The sequence below is a fragment of the Nelusetta ayraudi genome, unplaced genomic scaffold (genome assembly GCF_046127955.1).
Source record: "Nelusetta ayraudi isolate G7.1 ecotype Tasmania unplaced genomic scaffold, CSIRO-AGI_Nayr_v1 ptg000056l, whole genome shotgun sequence".
NCBI lineage: Eukaryota > Metazoa > Chordata > Actinopteri > Tetraodontiformes > Monacanthidae > Nelusetta > Nelusetta ayraudi.
Window position 1 is genome coordinate 1,900,121 of NW_027466106.1, and position 19,072 is coordinate 1,919,192.

The 19,072-nt window shown below is 48.5% G+C and overlaps 1 protein-coding gene across 6 annotated transcripts in view; it reads left to right on the forward strand.

Moving 5' to 3' along the window:
• The window catches only part of ctbp2a (C-terminal binding protein 2a), a 59,413-nt gene extending 42,288 nt beyond the window's left edge, over nucleotides 1-17,125 (forward strand). For 4 of the 6 annotated variants that reach the window (XM_076038298.1, XM_076038296.1, XM_076038293.1 and 1 more), the window contains 8 exons: nucleotides 7,828-7,982; nucleotides 11,320-11,464; nucleotides 11,840-12,046; nucleotides 12,511-12,725; nucleotides 13,794-13,924; nucleotides 14,080-14,207; nucleotides 14,474-14,600; nucleotides 15,370-17,125. In XM_076038298.1, the coding sequence (XP_075894413.1) occupies nucleotides 7,845-7,982; nucleotides 11,320-11,464; nucleotides 11,840-12,046; nucleotides 12,511-12,725; nucleotides 13,794-13,924; nucleotides 14,080-14,207; nucleotides 14,474-14,600; nucleotides 15,370-15,556 (1,278 nt within the window). In that variant the 5' untranslated portion in view covers nucleotides 7,828-7,844 and the 3' untranslated portion in view covers nucleotides 15,557-17,125. Of the gene's footprint in view, nucleotides 1-7,827; nucleotides 7,983-11,319; nucleotides 11,465-11,839; nucleotides 12,047-12,510; nucleotides 12,726-13,793; nucleotides 13,925-14,079; nucleotides 14,208-14,473; nucleotides 14,601-14,721; nucleotides 14,800-15,369 lie in introns of all 6 variants that reach the window. The other 2 variants (XM_076038299.1, XM_076038294.1) reach the window with 1 other exon arrangement.
• Nucleotides 17,126-19,072: the final 1,947 nt, after the last annotated feature.

Consider the following 19,072-nt stretch of genomic DNA (forward strand, 5'->3'; position numbering starts at 1 on the left):
TGTGCACGTGCGTGTGGCGGCACCCATCTGAGTGTTTTCAAACCACAGAGCTGTGCCGGGGGGAGGGGAGGGGGGAGGGGGGCTGAGAGAGGATGTAATTTAAAGGGTTAAAGGTCACAGAACAATGGACGCTCAAGTGGTTGTGTGTCAGCCGTGTTAATGGGTGTGTGTGTGTGTGTGTGTGTGTGTGTGTGTGTGTGTGTGTGTGTGTGTGTGTGTGGCTACTGTCTCTCACAGTGTTGTGCGCTGCTGGATGTTGTCAGTGCGCAAATGGATTTAAAAAAAAAAATTTTCTCTTATCCATGAAGAATATTTCTAAGCTGCCCCACACTACCCTCTCCCTTGAACATTTTTAAAAGGCCTCGGGTTTTTTTTCCTGTTGTCCACCAGCGTGACGTCTTGCGGCGGCTGCGACGTCAGGCCCGAATCTTTGTCACTCGCTCGCGTTTCACCCGGAGATGTCGACACCGTTTGGTTCGGTTCGGTTCTGGTCGTTAAGCTCGTCTTGCATGGTCGGACCTCTTATCTGGCTTCTCCACCATCGGCAGGTTTTTTTGCTTGTGTGTGTGTGTGTGTGCGTTTGTGTGTGTATGTACACGCATCGCCTGTGTTCTCTGGGTTTTCGCCGTTCATCGGCGCTGACGGGCCGCTTTTCTCGTCCACCGCCGGGGCCTAAACGACATAAAACAACAACGAGGGGCAAACATTCGACGAGGAGACGCTGACGGATGACGAAGGCTCTCCTCCGGCCCTGCGGGTGGCGCCACCTGTGACGTCTGTTCCACTTTCACCGTCCGTTTCCTCCCCTCTTATCGCGACCTCCCCACCACCACAGCCACCACCACCACCCACACCGGCCCTCCCAACCCGACCGACCCTCCTGGTTTCGGCCTGAAAAACGAAGGACAAACAAGGTCTTTGTGCATCCACCTAAGAAGGGCGGGGGAGTGGGGGGGATAGGAGTGGTGGTAGTCGGTGCTGATAGGGTGGCCCACCCCTCCCCCAACCCCTCCTGAAAGAGGCAGGCCGGTCTGCCAAAAGAAAAGATTTGACTCCCAGGTTCCTTCTGCTGCCAGGGGATCGTAAACACTCTCCAGGAACTAGACACCCCCGAGGGTTCAGCAGGCGCCGGATTCCTCCTCCTCCTCCTTCTCTCTTTCGCCCGCCTATTCATTTTATACGTGCGTATATTATCGGGGGTTTTTTTCTTCCTCTCCTTCCTTGTCTAAGCGACTGACGGACAGTACTGGACTTTGAAAGAGCGTCGGTGGCACAGATGAAGATGATGAAGAAGAGGACGAAGATGAAGACTCGATCAAAACTGTGCCAGATCCCTCGATAGTGACCCGTCTGCGACGGTTATTGTCTTTTCGTTGGTGTTGGTGGTGTGTTTGTTTGCTGGTGTGTGTGTGTGTGTGTGTGTGTGTGTGTGTGTGTGTGTGTGTGTGTGTGTGTGTGTGCCACACACACACACACACACACACACACACACCTCCAGCCAGGACAACGTCCAGCTCAGCGCCAGGTCGGCCCGGGCTGTTCCAGCGTTTCCCCTCCCCTGTGCCCGCCACAATAAAAGCCTAGTGTCTTATTAGCAGGGGACCCCTCACCACCCTCACCCCCACCCACACCCACACCCCACCCAGCCGCTCTCAAAACTGTCCCGGGCCTCCAGCTTGGAGAGTTGCTAGGTAACCAGAACCAGCTGTAGGTCGCCTAAAGCCCGTTGAGCTCGTTTTTTGGCTCCTGGTCAAGTAGCCGAGTGTTTTTTTCTCTCTCTCTCTCTCTCTCTTTCCTTCTGAAATCTCACCATGAACTCGGCGACCAGCGCCGCGGCCCTGACATCACCGCGTGGAAAATCTCCCTCACCTCCTCACGTCGCGCAAGTATTTCGAAAGCATCTCTCGCGGCGCTTCGCCAAGGTGGCGAAAGCGAACGACGAAAGCCGAGCAGCTGTCGTGAGGTCGAGTTTGCCAGTAGAGAGAGAGACTAGCTGTGTTTTCATTACAGCTTTTCGCAAAAAATAGAAGCGGTATTTCTAAAAAATTTCGACAAAGCACAATTGCGATTTGCAGGTGTTTCCATCTATATTGATACGTCTGAAAAACCATCTCATGAGAGCGTAAACACCTTTTAGCGATATTTGAGAGGTTTTTCAAAGTTTAGGTGTTTCCATTACCGTTTTTCTAATTGTGATATTTAGGTTTTGCACAATTCTAGGGGTAATGGAAACGCAGCTAAAGCAGTGTTGCCAACTTGGCGATTTTCTAACTCCCCTTAACAACTTTTTTTTGTCAAAAGCAACTAGCGACAAATCTAGCGACTTTTCCTTGTATTATTGGAGACTTTTCTGGTGTTTTGGAGACTGACACGAAAGCACGTATCGTTCTGCAGCAGTTCCTCTTCTCAGCGAGCAGCGGGTGCTGCCGCGAGGCCCTGCCCCGCCCCAGAGTATAGTCACAGGCGGTCACAGCCTCGAGCCGGGTCCAGGGCCCGTGGAACCATCCAGCAGGGCTATTAACAGACTGGAGTTGTCAGGCCGCACAGTGTAATTATTCTCGGGATCACAGCGCAAGGTAAGCTGATGTGATGCAGCTACGTCCCAAAGCGAACAGTTTCGCTTTCTCCCCTCAACTCCCGACGTGCCTGAGCCTAACGGAGGAGTCGCGGGGTTAAAAGGAGCGTTAGCTTCCAAAAGAAATAGTCCCTGTCAACCCGAGCTGGGCCCCACTGGAAGGCCACGAAACCACAACCCCCTCAGAAAGTAAGAGCCAAATGAAGTTTGCCAAAAAAAGTTCTTTTTTGAACGCTAATTTAAAGATTGGTTTTCCGGGGGGGGGGACCCACGGCGATCAACAGAGATTTAGCGTGAGGTTTATTTTCTCTCGCCGGTCGGTCGTTATTCTGAAAGCGAATCTGTCTCCCGCTTTCAAACTCGGCATTTAAACTCACGGCGTCTCGGCGTCCAAAGATCCGCTGATCGGCCGTTTCCAGCCGCTCCCGCTCCTTTTCACCGAGGAGAAAACGATGAAGACGTTTTCTGGCTGTCGGAAACCAAAGGGAGGCTATTTTTTCCCCCCTTAGCGGGGTAACATCTGCAATCCATTTCATGGGCGTAAAAAAAAAAAAGTACACTGCTGCCAAGCTCTGCCAAAAGTTTTTTCGTACTTCCTGTGGAATGATCCAGTTGTGCGAGCGGTGTTGACTCAAAGATGATATCGACTCTGGTCGCTGTTTTGAAGGAGCCGGCCGTGCCTGAGCCTACCGTGCCAGTGAACAGTTATAGGTTTGGTAGCGAGGGAAAATCATTACGTGCAATTTCCGACTTATCTGTGAGGCTATCAGCTGATAAAAAGACTCCAAAGTCTCGTTTCGACCGTCATCTCCCCGTTGTTCTCGCCGCTTGTGGAGTCTTTAGTGTTTTCCTGACTGATGTAGAGCGAAAATGTTGTGTTTGGACCCTGTGGGAACTCCCCCCTTGCTTTGATTTCTGGGTTCATCAGGCTGGATGAGAGCACCCGACGTGATGCTTTCACCATGAGGATGGAGAAAAATTGATGGAAAGATGGGTTTTTATTTAGGCTCTAGTCTATCTGGACTTGGGTTTGAGCGGAGTGAGGAGAGAAGGAAGATCGATTGGGCTTGAATTGAGCGCCGACAATTTTTAGGAAGCGCGGTGACAGGATGGAATGTAGTACAGCGCAGGGTGACAGCGTGAGACTGGAGACTAAAAAACCCCCAAAACTCATTAACTTGGGTGTGATGGATCGCCCTGGAGACGTGTGACAAGAGCCAATTTCCAAACTCCCACTCGCTGACACCTTTTCAAACACATTCCGTCTCTTTTAACTTTTTTTATTTATTTATTTATTTTTTGCGCCTAGGCGGCTGTATAAATTTTCTGTCGGGAGCATTGTTCCTCATGTGAATCACCTTATCTTTTGACAAAGTGACTGAGGTCTGTTCCCTCCTCCCCTCACCTCATCCAAACCAATGAGTTCTATTAGTTCACTATCCAGGTGCTCGACTCTTTGACCGTCATTAGCAAAAGTGCACTGTCATTTTTTTTTTTTTTTTTTTTTAATGCACGGACAGATTATATTATCGGCAGGCAGCTGCGCGTTGCTGTTGTTTCAGCTGCTTGTTCGCCCACCAAAGAACCTTCCTCGCCACCGACTTCCCTGGTCCAGTCCAGTCTGGAGGTTCTCCAGATGTGTCTTCACAAACACCTGCATCTTTTGAAAGTGTTTTTTAAGACGCCCAGTGAGTTAAATGTGAGTTTGTTCGTGTGACAGCGATAAATCTCATTCAGTTCTTGACATCGGGGGGGTGGTATTAGGAAGTGCAGTGACATTTTCCTTCTCAGTCGGAGGCTCAGAAGTAGGTCATTATCTGTTCGCAGGACCACAATCTGTCTCCGAACGATTGGCCTTGTCTTCTTTACCACGTCTCTCTCTTTTTTATCGGCCCTGTTTTTTTTCCCAACAGGCCAGGTTGTGTTTTTCACGCCACATTCTGGATTTGCGTGGACAAACAAAGCACTCTTTTCCCACAACAATCCATTAAAATCCACCCAACACTCTCACGTTTGTCGCTGCTTTCATGTTTCCCGCAGACCGTCCCCGTGTTTAATGCACAGAGTCGCGTTTGTGTGAGTGGCAGTTTACTTTCTCATGCGCGGAGAGAAAAGTAATGTGTTTCTTAGCCTGATCGGAGCTGCGATAATGAACACACACACACACACACACACACACACACCCGCGTAGGCAGGCAGGCGGGCTGTGAAACACCCCTGTGAGAATAATGCTCGCTCTCCGCTGATACTGTGAAAGATCTAGGTCACTTCGCCGCCATTATTTCTTTCAACTTCACTTTCTATGAGCCATTCTTCTTCTCATTCTTCTCCTCAGGTTTGCCGTTTATGATTTTTTTTTTTTTTTTTCCCTTCTCCAAAGGAGCGCTGCTTTTTCTTTTTACGACGGCAGCAGCAGCAACAGCAGCCCGGCAATTATATGATTGCAAGTAGCTGTCGTCATCTCGCTGTTAAAAGTTGCTGTTTTTCTATCCAAGTGTTTTTTTGTACAAAGTTTTCTCGAGAGCGCCACAGTTGACGACGACATGCTAAGTTAACTATTGACTCACATCATTTGATCACAACAGCCCCCCCCCCCCCGGGCGTCACTTTGTAGGGCGATAGATCTTAAACTCTGCCAAATGTCTCCAAGAAGCTTTCAGAGAGTCATGAATCTGATTCAGTGACGGTCAGAACTGGATCCGTAGTGGCGTCTTAGCTCATGTTTTGGACCTTCTCCTAGTGTTGATTGTGGAGTTGAGGAGGGATGATGGAACCTCAGGGCTGATGATCACCTGGCAGCATCGACAATAACTAGGGATGCACCGATGCCATTATCGGGTATCGGTACCGATACCGGGGTTAAGTACTCGGACTCATAAAATGCATGCCGATACCGCGACACAGATACCAGTTATGTGTGTGTGTGTGTGTGTGTATATATATATATGTGTGTGTGTGACAGCTTTGTTAAATTTGTGTTCATACTGCAGTGGAACTTGTGACAATCACGAATGTCCTAGAACAGGGGTGGGCAAACGTTTTGACCGGTGGGGACACAATGGGTTCTCAAATTTGACAGAGGAGCAGGAGCAGATGCATGGAGGGTTAGTGGTTGGTGACCCACCCAATAGGAGAAGTAAATATACCATGGGATGGAAGACGTGCTTCAATGTCAATTGAAAATGAGCAATGTGTTGCAACAAAATGTGTGTCTCTGAAGGCCCGGTGGTATTACCTCTTGATTGAAATTACTCTTAAAACCATGAAAGAAATAATGAAGTACAACATTTTTATGACTAGTTACTATTAATATAATTTCTTCAAGTTTGGCAGGCCGGATTGAAAAGCTTAACAGGCCGCATATGGCCCACGGACCGCAGTTTGCCCATGCCTTATCTTGAAGAACATGCTGAGGAATGTTGTTCAAATAACAGAACATCTATGGGGAAAATATTATGAGTAATTCTATAATGTGTAATGGCCTTATTAAGTACTCCGTATTGGTGAGTATTGAAAAGCAAGTACTTGTACTCAAAAAATAGTAGCATCGGTGCATCCCATTAATAACTGAAGTTTTTGGGGTCCTTCAATCGGCAGCAGCCCCAAGTTTCTTCAGCAAAAGTGCCGGAAATGTCTTGGTACTCTGCATAATCAGGACTTAGTGGAGTGAGCTGTGACTATCAGAGTGGCCTGGAGCTAACGAGGTCCAGCAACGTATGAAATGAAAGGTTGAAATAAGAGGAACGGCTGAACGCTCTCCGTCCGCTCCTCCTCCTCCTCCGATGTTGCTACGCAGGAGACGCCAAAACGCTGACTGTATTCAAGCTGATTTTTAATTGATTTATATATTTTTTTTTAACTAATGTATCCGCGCACTGCCTTCGCTCGATAAAAACCTCGTCTCTGCCTCGCGGACGCGCGGGAAGCCGTCGGGAGACGGAGGAGCGACGGCGGCGGCAGCGGCGCCGGCTTGGACGTCCTCTGCATCGGCGCAGATGTCGCTAAATAAAATATTTCATAATCCTGCCCAAATCCTCTAATCACCATGACAACAGGCAGCAGGGAGCCAGCGAGTGGTGGTGGTGGTGGTGTGTGGACCCCCACCCTCTCCTCTCCTCTCCTCTCCTCTCCTCCCCTGCTCCCTCTTTCCCCTTAATGTTATTTGTGGAATTTTGGGGGCCGTGCTGTCTGACTTGTTGTTCCTTTGGTTAGTTTATTAACTGCACCTCTGTACTCATCGCACTTACTTGCAGGGGGGGGGGTGAAGTCATTTTTCGACTTTGTGTCGGAGTCGAGGGAGCTCGTTGGTCTCTTAAGAGCTCCGAGTAGGAACTTCTAGTTGATTTGTCTTGGCTCGTGTTCTTATCCTTTGCTCCCAAGGGGCAGCCAGCCGTATCACGGCTCCGCAATTTTCCTTCTCCCCTCTCTTTCTTTTTTGTTAAGAGAGCTTCAGAATTCAGGACAAGCAGTCAAAAAAAAAAACATGAGTCAACCCATACATATATATATATATATCTTGTGAACTCTCGAGCACTCCCTCCCCCTCAGCGCCTCTTCTCCAACCTACTTGTTGAGCCTCTTCCATCCTGCCAGTCGGCGTCCAGCGGCTGCGAAAGGTGTCGAGAAACGCGACATCACGACAGTTTCGGGGCACCTGCACGACACTCGCACGCGCACACGCGATGAAAGAAGAACACCGGCGCGCACACGCTCGCACGCAGAGGAGCCTCTGCACTGTGATAGGATAATGGAGGTGATGACCTCATGGGGGTGAAAGGACCTGTTGCCTGGTAACAGTGTGAGTAACAGCAAGGGGGTGGGGGGGGGGGTAGTATTCATATCAGCTCCAAGTGTCTTCCTGTGCGCGCGTGTGTGTGAGCGTGCCTGTGTGTGTGTGTGTGTGTGTGTGTGTGTGTGTGTGTGTGTGTTATTGACCAGTGGCAGGGAGGAAGATGACCTGCACACACTCTGACCGTTGCGCGCGCGTGCGTGCGTGCGTGCGCGCGCGACAGATTTCGCCTGTCACACACCCTGTGTAAACACTTCCCCGCCGTCGGGAGCGTTTCCTCTTTTTTTTTTTTTTTTTCTTTCCTTCTTTCTTTTTTATCACCTCCTCTTCCTCCGCTCGCTCTCGCGCGCTCGCTCGCTCGCCCGGACGTGTTGTGCCAGACATAAATAATTCACTCCTCCTCATCTCCTTTTCTCTCTCTCTCTCTCTCTCTCCCTCTCGCTCCCTCGCTCTCTCCCTGCAGGTATTCGGCCCCAGATTATGAATGGGCCTATGCACCCGCGCCCCCTGGTGGCGCTGCTGGATGGGCGCGACTGCACCGTGGAGATGCCCATCCTCAAAGACCTGGCCACGGTGGCCTTCTGCGACGCCCAGTCCACGCAGGAGATACACGAGAAGGTGAACCTAGCTCTCTTTTCAGGAGCTTTCAGGAGCTCGGCCGCGTCACCAGAACCTTGAATTCGCGCCATCAAAACTCTTTATTTTCTCAAACTGTCTGAGCATTTATTTATTTTATTTTTTTAATTTTTTTTTAATGTGCTTTAATTAACTTTCACTGCTCCTTGTTGATTTGCTGTCAATTTCCACGCCCTCACTTTTTACGCGCCAACCTGGAGCTCTTAACGTCATTAAGTCGTGCAGATTATTTATTTTTTTCCAGTTCTGCCTCGCCTCCCAGTCGAGAAAAATAATTAAAAAGGGAAATAAAACTACGTCGTGGGCAGATGGTCGTGCGACTTTTACACGTTCAGAGAGTGGGGTGGGTGTGTGTGTGTGTGTGTGTGTGTGGGGGGGGGGGGGGCGTCTTCAAAATCTTTGAATTTTATTTACAAGCCGGTTATGGGGCCGTAAAAGAACGAGAGCATTAGCGCCTCTCCAAACGGATCAAGGCGGCGACAAAATTAGGAAGCGGGAACTTTGGTGTAAAAACGCAATTAAGCCGCTCACTTTCGAGACGCGATAAAAAGTGCTAACGGTTGGTTCCCTTCCTCCTCGGCGCGCCGTTCAATCATTTCCCCCCTCGGCTCTTCAGCTATAATGGCTTCATCACCGAGTCTGATCCCACCGGGTGCTGCAGTGCCGCTTTGTTAAGTAAGGAGGAGGAAGAGGAGGAGGAGGAGGAGGAAGAGGAGGCCTGTAATGGAATCGCAGCAGAAACTGTTGCAGACCCCTTTTGTCTTTTTCTTTTTTTCTTTTTTTCTTTTTTTTTACCGTCTTCGTACTTCAGTTGCGAAAGGCCGCAGGGTTTTTATGTCTCCGTCTAAAAACGGAAAAATAAATTTCCTCGCAGTGTGTTAAAAAAAAAAAGAAATAGGTGGGGGGGGGGGGGGGGGAAATAAAAAGGCGCTAAATCTCGTCTTAAATTCTTCAAGACCTTCGACGCGTCGGCTCGATAATTCACCCGGCCGGCCGTCTCGCCGCGTTAACGATGGGAATTTAAAGGTTGCAGCCACTCTCGTTGACGGCGCGCACGGGCACGTACGCAAATAATCTCTGTCTACAAAGATTGTGTCGTATTTACACATCGCACACACACACACACGCACACACACACACACACACACACACACACACACACTGAGCAGCCATCTGGGAGAATGGATGTTGGCAGCTTTCCCATAACCATAACTGTTCAGCAGAGGGTACAGATGGGGCACTCTGCACACACTCTGCACACACTCTGCACACACGCACACACACACACGTTTCCAAGTTCCAATAGTAACACACTCTTCACGTGTTTTTTTTTTTTCTTTTCTTTTTTTTGTCATGCACTGGCTGCAGGGGAGCAGATGTCGTGTAAAATCTGCACCACAGTGACTCTCAGAGGGCCCCGACTGCAGGCCAGCGGTGACCTGCAGCTTTAACTGCGCCCCCCTACTGAGCGCGTGCTGAAAAGAACACTTTAGGAAAAAAAAAAAAAGCACTCAAAGTCTGTTAAGTCATTGCACTTCTTTTTTCGTGAGATTTCTGAAAATGCCGAAAAGATAAATCATTGTTTTTTTTGTTTTTTTTTAATTGAAAGCCGTCACACAAACATTGTTCTCAATGATTCCGCACGTCGCCTCAGCTGAACAGTCAGGCAGGACCCCGGAGGCTGTCGGAGGAATGCCAGTCATACGAAATCAAGCTTCTGATGGATTTATTTAGCAGCATTTCAGGCACGCATCTCAATTCAGATGAAGCCGACGCGTCGCTAGAAAAGTCGCAGCGTCTGTGTCGCGCACGGGTGAACCTCGGCGCTCAGGAATTTCTCTGTGAAGCTGCAAATGCTCAAAGCTCCAGCAACAGACAACAAACAAACAAACAAACAAAGAAAAAAAAAAAAAACCCTCCAACAACAAAGCGGCGCTCTGCATTGCCGCTGTCAGTTCCCTTCGCTGATGTTGCAACACGCCAGAAGAGAATCAACCCTGTTCTGGTCGTTGGACAAACAGCCCGAGGATGTGACGCGTCAGCTTTTAAAAAAAAAAAAAAAAAGAAAGAAAGAAAAGAAAAAAAAGAAAAAGAGGCTCTGAGAAGAAAAGCGACCAGTGAAACCGGTTTGCTCACTTGTCCTTCACCCTTTGCAGGAACCTGCTGCCCATTTATATTCTGATTGGCTGTCACGGTGTCAATCTCAGCCCTGCTTCCATCCACAGCTTTTGCGTTTTTTGCATTGAGTTTAATTATATTGAGAGCTCTATCCGAACCTCCCCTACCCCCCGGTAAACACACAACGTCGGGGTGGGGTGGGGTGGGGGGGTTTCATGACTATGGTAATGTGGCTCGATGAGCGCGGCGCAGCCGGCGGCGGCTGCCGCTGTGTTTAAAGCTGTTGCCAAGCAGCCGCAGCTCGGAGCCGCGTCTCGTTTACGGCCCCTGGCTCTCTAACTGGCTGTCAGTCTGCATTACGGACCCAACCCATCCGCACCGCCCTCGTTCTGCATGCAGTCCAAATGAAGCGCCGCTGCCGCCGCCTCCGCCGCTGAGCGGGAGCCGGTCCTGGCCAGAGTTCTCGTGAAGGGAAACTGCACCGGGTTTGCTCAGTCTGACCATCCGCAACCGCTGACGATGATGCGGCAAAACAAAACTTATTTATATATACACAAGTATGGAAAATTTATTCAGGAAAAGGGGGGGGGGGGTTATCACGAACAACCACCTACGAACAACCTTGAAAAGTTTCCGCATCTCTATGACCAGGGTCAAATTATGGCTCAATGTAAGTGATGAAATCAAGCAAAGCCCACGTATCAGTCAGGTCATAGAAAGTACAAAAGTATATTGTTTAACAGATAGAAGGGATAAAGGTCAATTTTGATGGTCATGCACGACAGCTGACTCAATACTGTTGATGATAATGCATTATTAATGACATACTGATGGGAGACGGATGAGCTTATTTGTGATTATATATGTGTATATAATTATATGTAATTAATAATTAATAATTATATGTAAGTGTACACACATATATATATATATACATATATATATATACACATATATGCATGTGTGTGGATGTATATGTATGTGTGTAAATATGTATTTACTTTTATCTATCTTTTCTGTGTTTTATTCTATTAATTTTGCTTCCTTGAATATTCTTTCTGTATTATTTTATGTGAAGGAATTCTTTAATAGCATTTAGGAAGCCTTTTCAAATTTGAATACTTAAAAAAACAAAAAACAAACAAAGGCTGCAGGAAGTTGAGCAAGCGAATCTCTATTGACGGCGCTGTTTTTCCGACAGGTGCTGAACGAGGCGGTCGGCGCCATGATGTACCACACCATCACGCTGACCAGGGAGGACCTGGAGAAGTTCAAGGCGCTGCGCATCATCATCCGCATCGGCAGCGGCTACGACAACATCGACATCAAGGCCGCCGGGGAGCTCGGTGAGGGAGAGGGGTGGAGGGGCAGAAACGCACACACGCTCGCGCGCTCTCACTCTCGGTGACGAGACAGACAGAAATATTAAAGAGAGATTTTTCGCATCAGAGAAGCAAAGCTCTTGATGTCTAAACCAAAGACGAGTCTTCCAAGATTTAGTCGGCGACGCAAAGAGAATGTGCGATGAGGGGATGAGGGACGTGCAGCCAGATGCTCCTGCTGTTCTGAAGCCACGTCGCTCTCTTGGCTCTTTCAACACGTGTCGGATCGGAGAGGGTTTAGCTCCATTTCCTGTTTACGGATGTTCATCGCTACTCCTGTCGACTCACGGCGAATCGGAACTCCTCAACTTCTCCCCCTCCTCCTCTCCCCCCCTCCAGGCATCGCCGTCTGCAACATCCCCTCGGCGGCCGTGGAGGAAACGGCCGACTCCACGCTCTGTCACATCCTCAACCTGTACCGGCGAAACACCTGGCTGTACCAGGCCCTCCGGGAGGGCACGCGGGTCCAGAGCGTGGAGCAGATCCGGGAGGTGGCGTCGGGCGCGGCCCGGATCCGGGGAGAGACCCTCGGCCTCATCGGGTTCGGTGAGCGGGTTCACTTTTTCGCGGTTTCACCGAGAGGAGTGACATGATGCGGAGGTTTATTGTGTTAATGCAAAAAAAAAAAGATAGTTTTAGAAGTGTTTGATCATTTGAATTTGAACAGTTATATTCTGTTCGGCTAAATTTAAAGTGTAGATATTTGTGTCAAAGTGTAGGGAGTAAAAGTAAAAAGTAAAAAAAAAAAAAATACTCTAAAAATCTAATCAACTACAGTAACAAAGTATTTGTACTTCCCATCTCTGCAGCTGACTGTAAGCTAGATGCTAACAGCAGGACTGTCACATCTCATCTAACTGGAAAACTTTGAGAAAATAAGTTTAGAAATGTTCCTTTCTTGAAAAAACAAAATATTCTGACACACCATGAAAAGACTGAGGGATGCTCACAGGGTCTCATGCCTGCTCCACCGTTTCCCTCCTCCCTCCCTCCCTCTCTCCCTGCACCAGGCCGCTCCGGCCAGGCGGTGGCGATGCGCGCCAAGGCCTTCGGCTTCACCGTCATCTTCTACGACCCCTACCTCCAGGACGGCTTGGAGCGCTCGCTGGGCGTCCAGCGCGTCTACACGCTGCAGGACCTGCTCTACCAGAGCGACTGCGTGTCCCTGCACTGCAACCTGAACGAACACAACCACCACCTCATCAACGACTTCACCATCAAACAGGTTAGGGGGCAGCGTGAGCTCGAACAAACGGACTTTAAGCTAAATGACAGCGACGTGATCTGATGATCTGATTGGCTGGCCTATTAAAAAAAAAATCGATGGATTACGCCAGAGAGTGATGCGTCACTCTCTGTCACCCCACCCTCATAGTTGGATGCACTCTCTGTGTAGGCGAACGTTCAGTAGTGTTTAAATGGAGGCATCCTGCCGTTTTCTTTTTTGTTCCCCCCCGCTGCACTCGCTGTCATCTTGGCTGCACGTGTTCCTCTGATGGCAATTTCCCTTCATAGGTTGTTTGAAGGCGCTTTTAATAAGCTGTAACAGCAAAAGAGCCGGGAAACACTGAAACACCGCAGAGCGTTTGGAGGAATTCCAGCGGGTCGAACCGACAGGGAGGAGCAGAGGGTGGGCGGGGCCAAGGGGTGGGACCTCTTTTTAGCATCACTTCTTCTCCTTTATTGCCCTCACATCAGCGCCAATGCAGGCAGCGTCTCCAAACCGTGTGGGTGAGCGCGCGAGTGGTTGGGGCTCCGGAACTGTTTTAACAGATGTCAGTTTAATGTTGAAGTAACAGCCTGGAGCCTGTTAAATCGCAACAGCTTGACGGTCGACTCAGTTATTACCCATTTATAGTCCCCTCAGCACTTGTACAAGATTAATTTATGGATTCCAACCGGAGCTAAAGGCTGCCGCAAATTGAAAATATAGATTTTTCTTTTTTTTAATTGCGCTTTCATCCCCGATCTCTGCTCCCACCTGGAGGACGTCGGTGGAACTGCAGCTCCATCACCCATTTTTACCACCCACAAACTGCTTTTTTTTTTTTTCTTCTTCCAGGAAGTGAAGACTTTGCAGGGTTTTTTTCAGGTGACATCAAACAGGGGGCTAAATACGCCGTTTCCTTCACATCTCCAGAGTTTTAATAATTAATGCTGCAAGGCTGCTCCGCTTAAGTGCAGGAAGGAAAAAGTAAAGATCTGAAAATTGATGTGCTACACAGGGCCTTGAAATATTGATGTTGTGTCTGTGCGTGTGTGTGTGTGTGTCTGTGCGTGTGTGTGTGTGCAGATGCGTCAGGGGGCTTTCCTGGTCAACTCGGCGAGGGGCGGCCTGGTGGACGAGAAGGCCCTGGCTCAGGCCCTGAAGGAGGGGAGGATACGAGGAGCGGCCCTGGACGTGCACGAGTCGGAGCCGTTCAGGTGAGAGAACCTGCGCTGCGGGGGGAGAAAAAAACCCGACGACTTGAAGAAGGTTGCGTCGACGTCTCGCCCAGCGTTGCACGTCGCCGCTGAGTTTACGTCATCGTATTTTACTGGATTTCTTTTTTCTGCTCCACCCCGCCCCGCGGGAGCAGTTTTTCTCAAGGTCCGCTGAAGGACGCCCCCAACCTGATCTGCACCCCCCACACCGCCTGGTACAGCGAGCAGGCGTCGCTGGAGATGCGGGAGGCGGCCGCCACCGAGATCCGCCGAGCCATCACGGGTAACGTCTCTGGAGAGAGACGCCGCTCTCCAAACATCACCAACCTGCACACTGACAAACAAGTTTTTTATTGCGATATTTAGGTTTTGCGCAAATTCTAAGGGTCATCGAAACGCAGCTAATGTTGTCAGTAACAATAAGGAATTGAACTTGAAGCGAATGGAATCGGAATTGAATTGAACGTAGCCGCCTTCCGTCTCTCTTAGCATTTTCACCCTCTTCCTTTTCCGCTGACCTCTGACCTCTCGACCCCCCCTCTCCGGCAGGCCGCATCCCCGACAGCCTGCGCAACTGCGTCAACAAGGAGTTCTTCGTCACCTCGGCGCCCTGGGGGATGCTGGAGCAGCAGCAGCAGCCGCAGGTTCACCCCGAGATCAACGGCGCCGCCTACAGGTAGGGGGCGGGGGACGATTCTGATGTGGTTTTTTTTTGGCAAGCCGGGGCCCTGACGAGCTTCCAGGCTGCCCGCTGTTCATGTTGTCTCAACCACCATTGCACTGCTTCTCTCACACAGCCGAGTGAACCAAACCATGGTACAGGCCATAGCAACGGGGGGGATGCAAGACAAATTATATTCCTAATTCCCAACAAGGTAAATGAACCAAACGGGCCCCCGTGGAAAGTGAAACCAGTCGTCTCACCATCAGTGGAAAATCCCTCCGTGTCCAGTCTGTAGCCCCTTCTCTGCTCCACACACACACACACACACACACACACACACACACACACACTCTCTCTCTGAACTGCACCTCATCCCACCTCACCCACCCCTCCCCTCCGGAGAAAAGAGTTCCGGATATCACGGCGGCTGTTCGGCGAGTCTCCGGCTCGTCGCATGAGACTCCGACGAGTGTGTGCTCCCTCGCTTTTCTCCCCCCCCCCCCAGCCCCTCAGAGCATCATCTCACCCCTGTTACCCAAGTTTTTTTCAGTTTTTTTTCTTTCTGTATTGGCGGGAAGACTTTACACTGCCAGAAATGATTGAGTTATTTTTCTGTATTGGCAGGGAAACTTTAAGTCGAAGGGCTCAGTTTTGCTCGTGTGTGGACAAACTTCACTCGGGGGCCGAGGTGGTCGACCTCGTCAGTCCAATCAGAGACTCAAGCAGAGGAATCTCTCTCTCTCTTTTTCTCTCTCTCTCTCTCTCTCTCTCTCTCCTCCAGATTCCCTCCCGGCGTGGTGGGCGTGGCCCCCGGCGGGATCCCGGGGCCCCTTGAGGGTCTAGTGCCAGGGGGGGTGGCCATCAGCCACGCCCTGCCCCCCGGCACCCACCACCCGTCGCAGGCCACCTCCCCCAACCAGCCCCCCAAGCACGGCGACCCCATGAGAGAGCACAGGACTGAGCCGTAGTGTGGGGAGGGGAGGGGGGCGGGGCTACAACACCGACCGGGTGACCCCCCCCCCCCCCCTGGCCCCCCAACCAACCCTCTATCCCTCCATACCCCCCCACCATCAGGGGGGGGGCGACATTTCACATGGCGTGAAACCTTTTTTTGGCTTGATGAGAGACGTGACAGCGGACTCTTTAACACACACACTCACACACACATTCACGCACAGGCGACCAAGTGAGCCGCCATGCCCAGATGGGGATGGACCGTCTGGGGTCGAGCTCCGACGCGTCTCAAACTTTTTCCTCTCCGTGTTTCTCTTTGATGGAGGTGGCGTTCAGTTCAGTTTTTGGTTTTTTGGGTTTTTTTCCCTTCCCGTCTCTTCACCGTTTTCAGAGTCGGTTTCAGCCAAACCTCTCCTCACTTCTGGGACCCTTTGCCTCGAGCAGGGCCGAGCTTTCAAGGGACAGTGACTCAATAAACCTTTCATCAAGCCTCCTCTTCCTCTTCCTCTTCCTCCTCCTCCTCCTCCTCTGACTTTTTCCAAGTTTGTGTTCCTGTTGTTTTGTTTTGTTTTTTACCCTCTCTTTTCTTCTGTTATATTCTTTTTTTTCTGTGTTTCTTTGAAAGCAACTCTTTGTTTCTCTGCGTGTGGAAATGAATGGATCGACAACTATTCGTGTGTTAAACTGGCAAAATAAAAGTGATCAGCTGGTGGTTGTTTTGGCCCCTGAATGTAGAGCGGAAGTGCAGGGCCTTGTGTTGTTTCCACTTTCTCATGAGAATAATTATAGAAAAATAATTCTGTCAATTCCGTCTGGCAAAGAGAAAGACGATTTTATTTTTATTTTTTTGGTTTGAGATTATAACATTGGATTAAATGTTGCTTAAATGATTAAATGTTTCCAAACGAGGTACCCACAAAGTACAATTATCCCCCCCCACCCCCCCACCAACCTGTGTGCAGCCAAAGGACCTGCCCCGCTGCCCCGCACCAGCTAATGTGTAAAACTATATAAAAAAAAAATGAAAACAAATCTCTCAGGAAAAAAAATATTGACCTTTAAATATGTTCAATTGTCAACAAGAAAAAGAAAACGAACCAAGTCTGGCTCATTGTTTCTCATGTTTCCAACACTTTCTCCATCGTGGTTATTTTTTTTTTATTATGATTATTATTATATATAAATATATCAGATGTCTGTTTTTTGATGTTGGAGGTTTTCAGTCCTGTTAGATTTGTATTGCCTTGTTAAATGTTCTTATAATCATAGTCTTATGTGAGCGAGGCCGCCCTCTCCCCTCCCTCTCTCCCGCTCTCTCTCTCTTTCTCCCCACCGTCTCTTTGTTTTGCGCTCCGTCGGAGGAATCGTCCAATCATCGTCCATCTCCCCTCCTCTTCTGCTTCCTTTTCAGCCCCCCCACCCCCACCCCCCCACGACGTTAGCAAGAGAGAGACGGCTGCTAGCAGATGGTTTGGTTTTTAGTGTGAGTGTTGTTTGTATTTGTTTTTTTCTCGTACAAGGTGAACATATAGCATACAGTGCAGCTGGAAACAATAAATAAAACTTACTGTTCTGAAAGATGATTGGACTTTGTGCGATATATTTCAATGTTCAGGTTGTTTTAAAGGTCCCGTACGAAGCTATGTTTATTTCTCCGCCTGCAGGATTAAAATGGAACAGGCTCATTCATTAATTGGCATTAATTCTCCAGGAGACGGAATGATTAGCCCTCTGTTTACAGCCTCTTCCTCTGCAAGGCTCATTGACAGGCCACAGATATTGTTGGAAAACATTTATAAAGTTGTTTTGACATCTAATGTTGCCCTCAAGTCGGACAGTGTTGGCCCTTATTTTCCAAGTCTGAGAGTTTATTTATTGATTGATAGTGTATTTCATTCATTCATCATTCATCATTCATCTTCTATACCTGCTTATTCCTATTCAGGGTCACGGGGGTCTGCTGGAGCCTATCCCAGCTGTCTTAGGGCGAAGGCAGGGTGACACCCTGAAGTCGCCAGTTCATCGCAGGGCCACATAGAGACAGACAACCATTCACACTCACATGCACACCTACGGACAATCTAGAATGTTCAATTGACCTCACATGCATGTTTTTGGACTGTGGGAGGAATTGAAATTGTAATTTTAATTCATTCAACATCATTCCCAATTCATATTTAATTGAATGATATCACTCAATCATATGAATTAATCAATTCATTTGTTTAACTTTTTTTGAAATAACCTTTCAAGATATCGGATGATTATATATTATCTTATATTTTTATCCCACTAGAGGGCGCAGCAGGAATCACGTTTTTAGAAGGGCCTAATGTGTGAGAATGAACAGCGTCTCATGGCCATGAAGCTTCTTGTAAACACTTGTTTCCTGGTCTCTCTCTCTCTCTCTCTCTCTCTCTCTCTCTCTCTCTCTCTCTCTCTCTCTCTCTCTCTCTCTCTCTCTCTCTCTCTCTCTCTCTCTCTCTCTCTCTCTCTCTCTCTCTCTCTCTCTCTCTCTCTCTCTCTCTCTCTCTCTCTCAGGCTCTCTCGAAACGCGGTGGCATAGTTGTGGACCTGCAAATGCTAATGACAAGTGAATGAAACCATTTTAATTCCCCGTCTTATGACAGGAATGTTCACAAAACACAAGAATGCAACAGTTCCGTTGGACATTCAAAAAGTTTTTTTCTCTTTAATTGATTTTCCTTATTTTGCCTGGTTCTTTTTTTGTTTGTTTGCTTTTTTTTTTTTTTGCGATACACTCTATAAGTGATGTCAGGCCTAAAACCACAAACCATCGTAGTCACAAATGCAACTATTGCATAAATACAAAGCAACACAGAGGTGTGACGCTCCAAAGGTGTGAGCAGGGTGAGACACGGGAGGGAGGACACAGTACAGCCAAGGGGAAAAAAAGAAAAAAAACAGTCACAGCAAAACAAAGTAACAACAACGCATGTGTGAGTGTGTGTCTTTTTTTGTCAGCTTTGGTTTTATATGTCATGGTCTCTCACAACGACCTTAACTTAAAACTTAACAAGTGTTTTTTTGTTTTGTTTTTACATGATGAAAAACAGCCGTGAGCTCGTGTGTACCGACAACAAAAGGTGATGGAGGAAGGAGGGGGTGGGGTGGGAAAACAAACAGGAAGTAGATGAGACGGCTTTAAATGTTTCCCGCGCTCGCCACCTGCCCAAAAAAAACCCAAAATTAAAAAGCACCAGATTTTTAGGCATCCGCAATGAGGTACTAAAAATCGCACACTGGTTCGTTTCCGCCGCAGCGACAGTGTTTCTTAACGTCCACAGATTTTTGGAGACTTCTTCTTTTTTTTTTTTTTTTAACACGAGAAAAAAAAAATCCACACCGAAAAAAAAAAAAAAAGTAAAATCATGTACAGAAAAGCAGAATGCTTCCAAACAATAAATATGTCGAATAAATTCAAGCCAACGAGAAATAAAATAACACCCTGCACACGTCTCAGTCCGATCAAAGTGAAACAACAAATGACAAACCAAACGATCCCACGT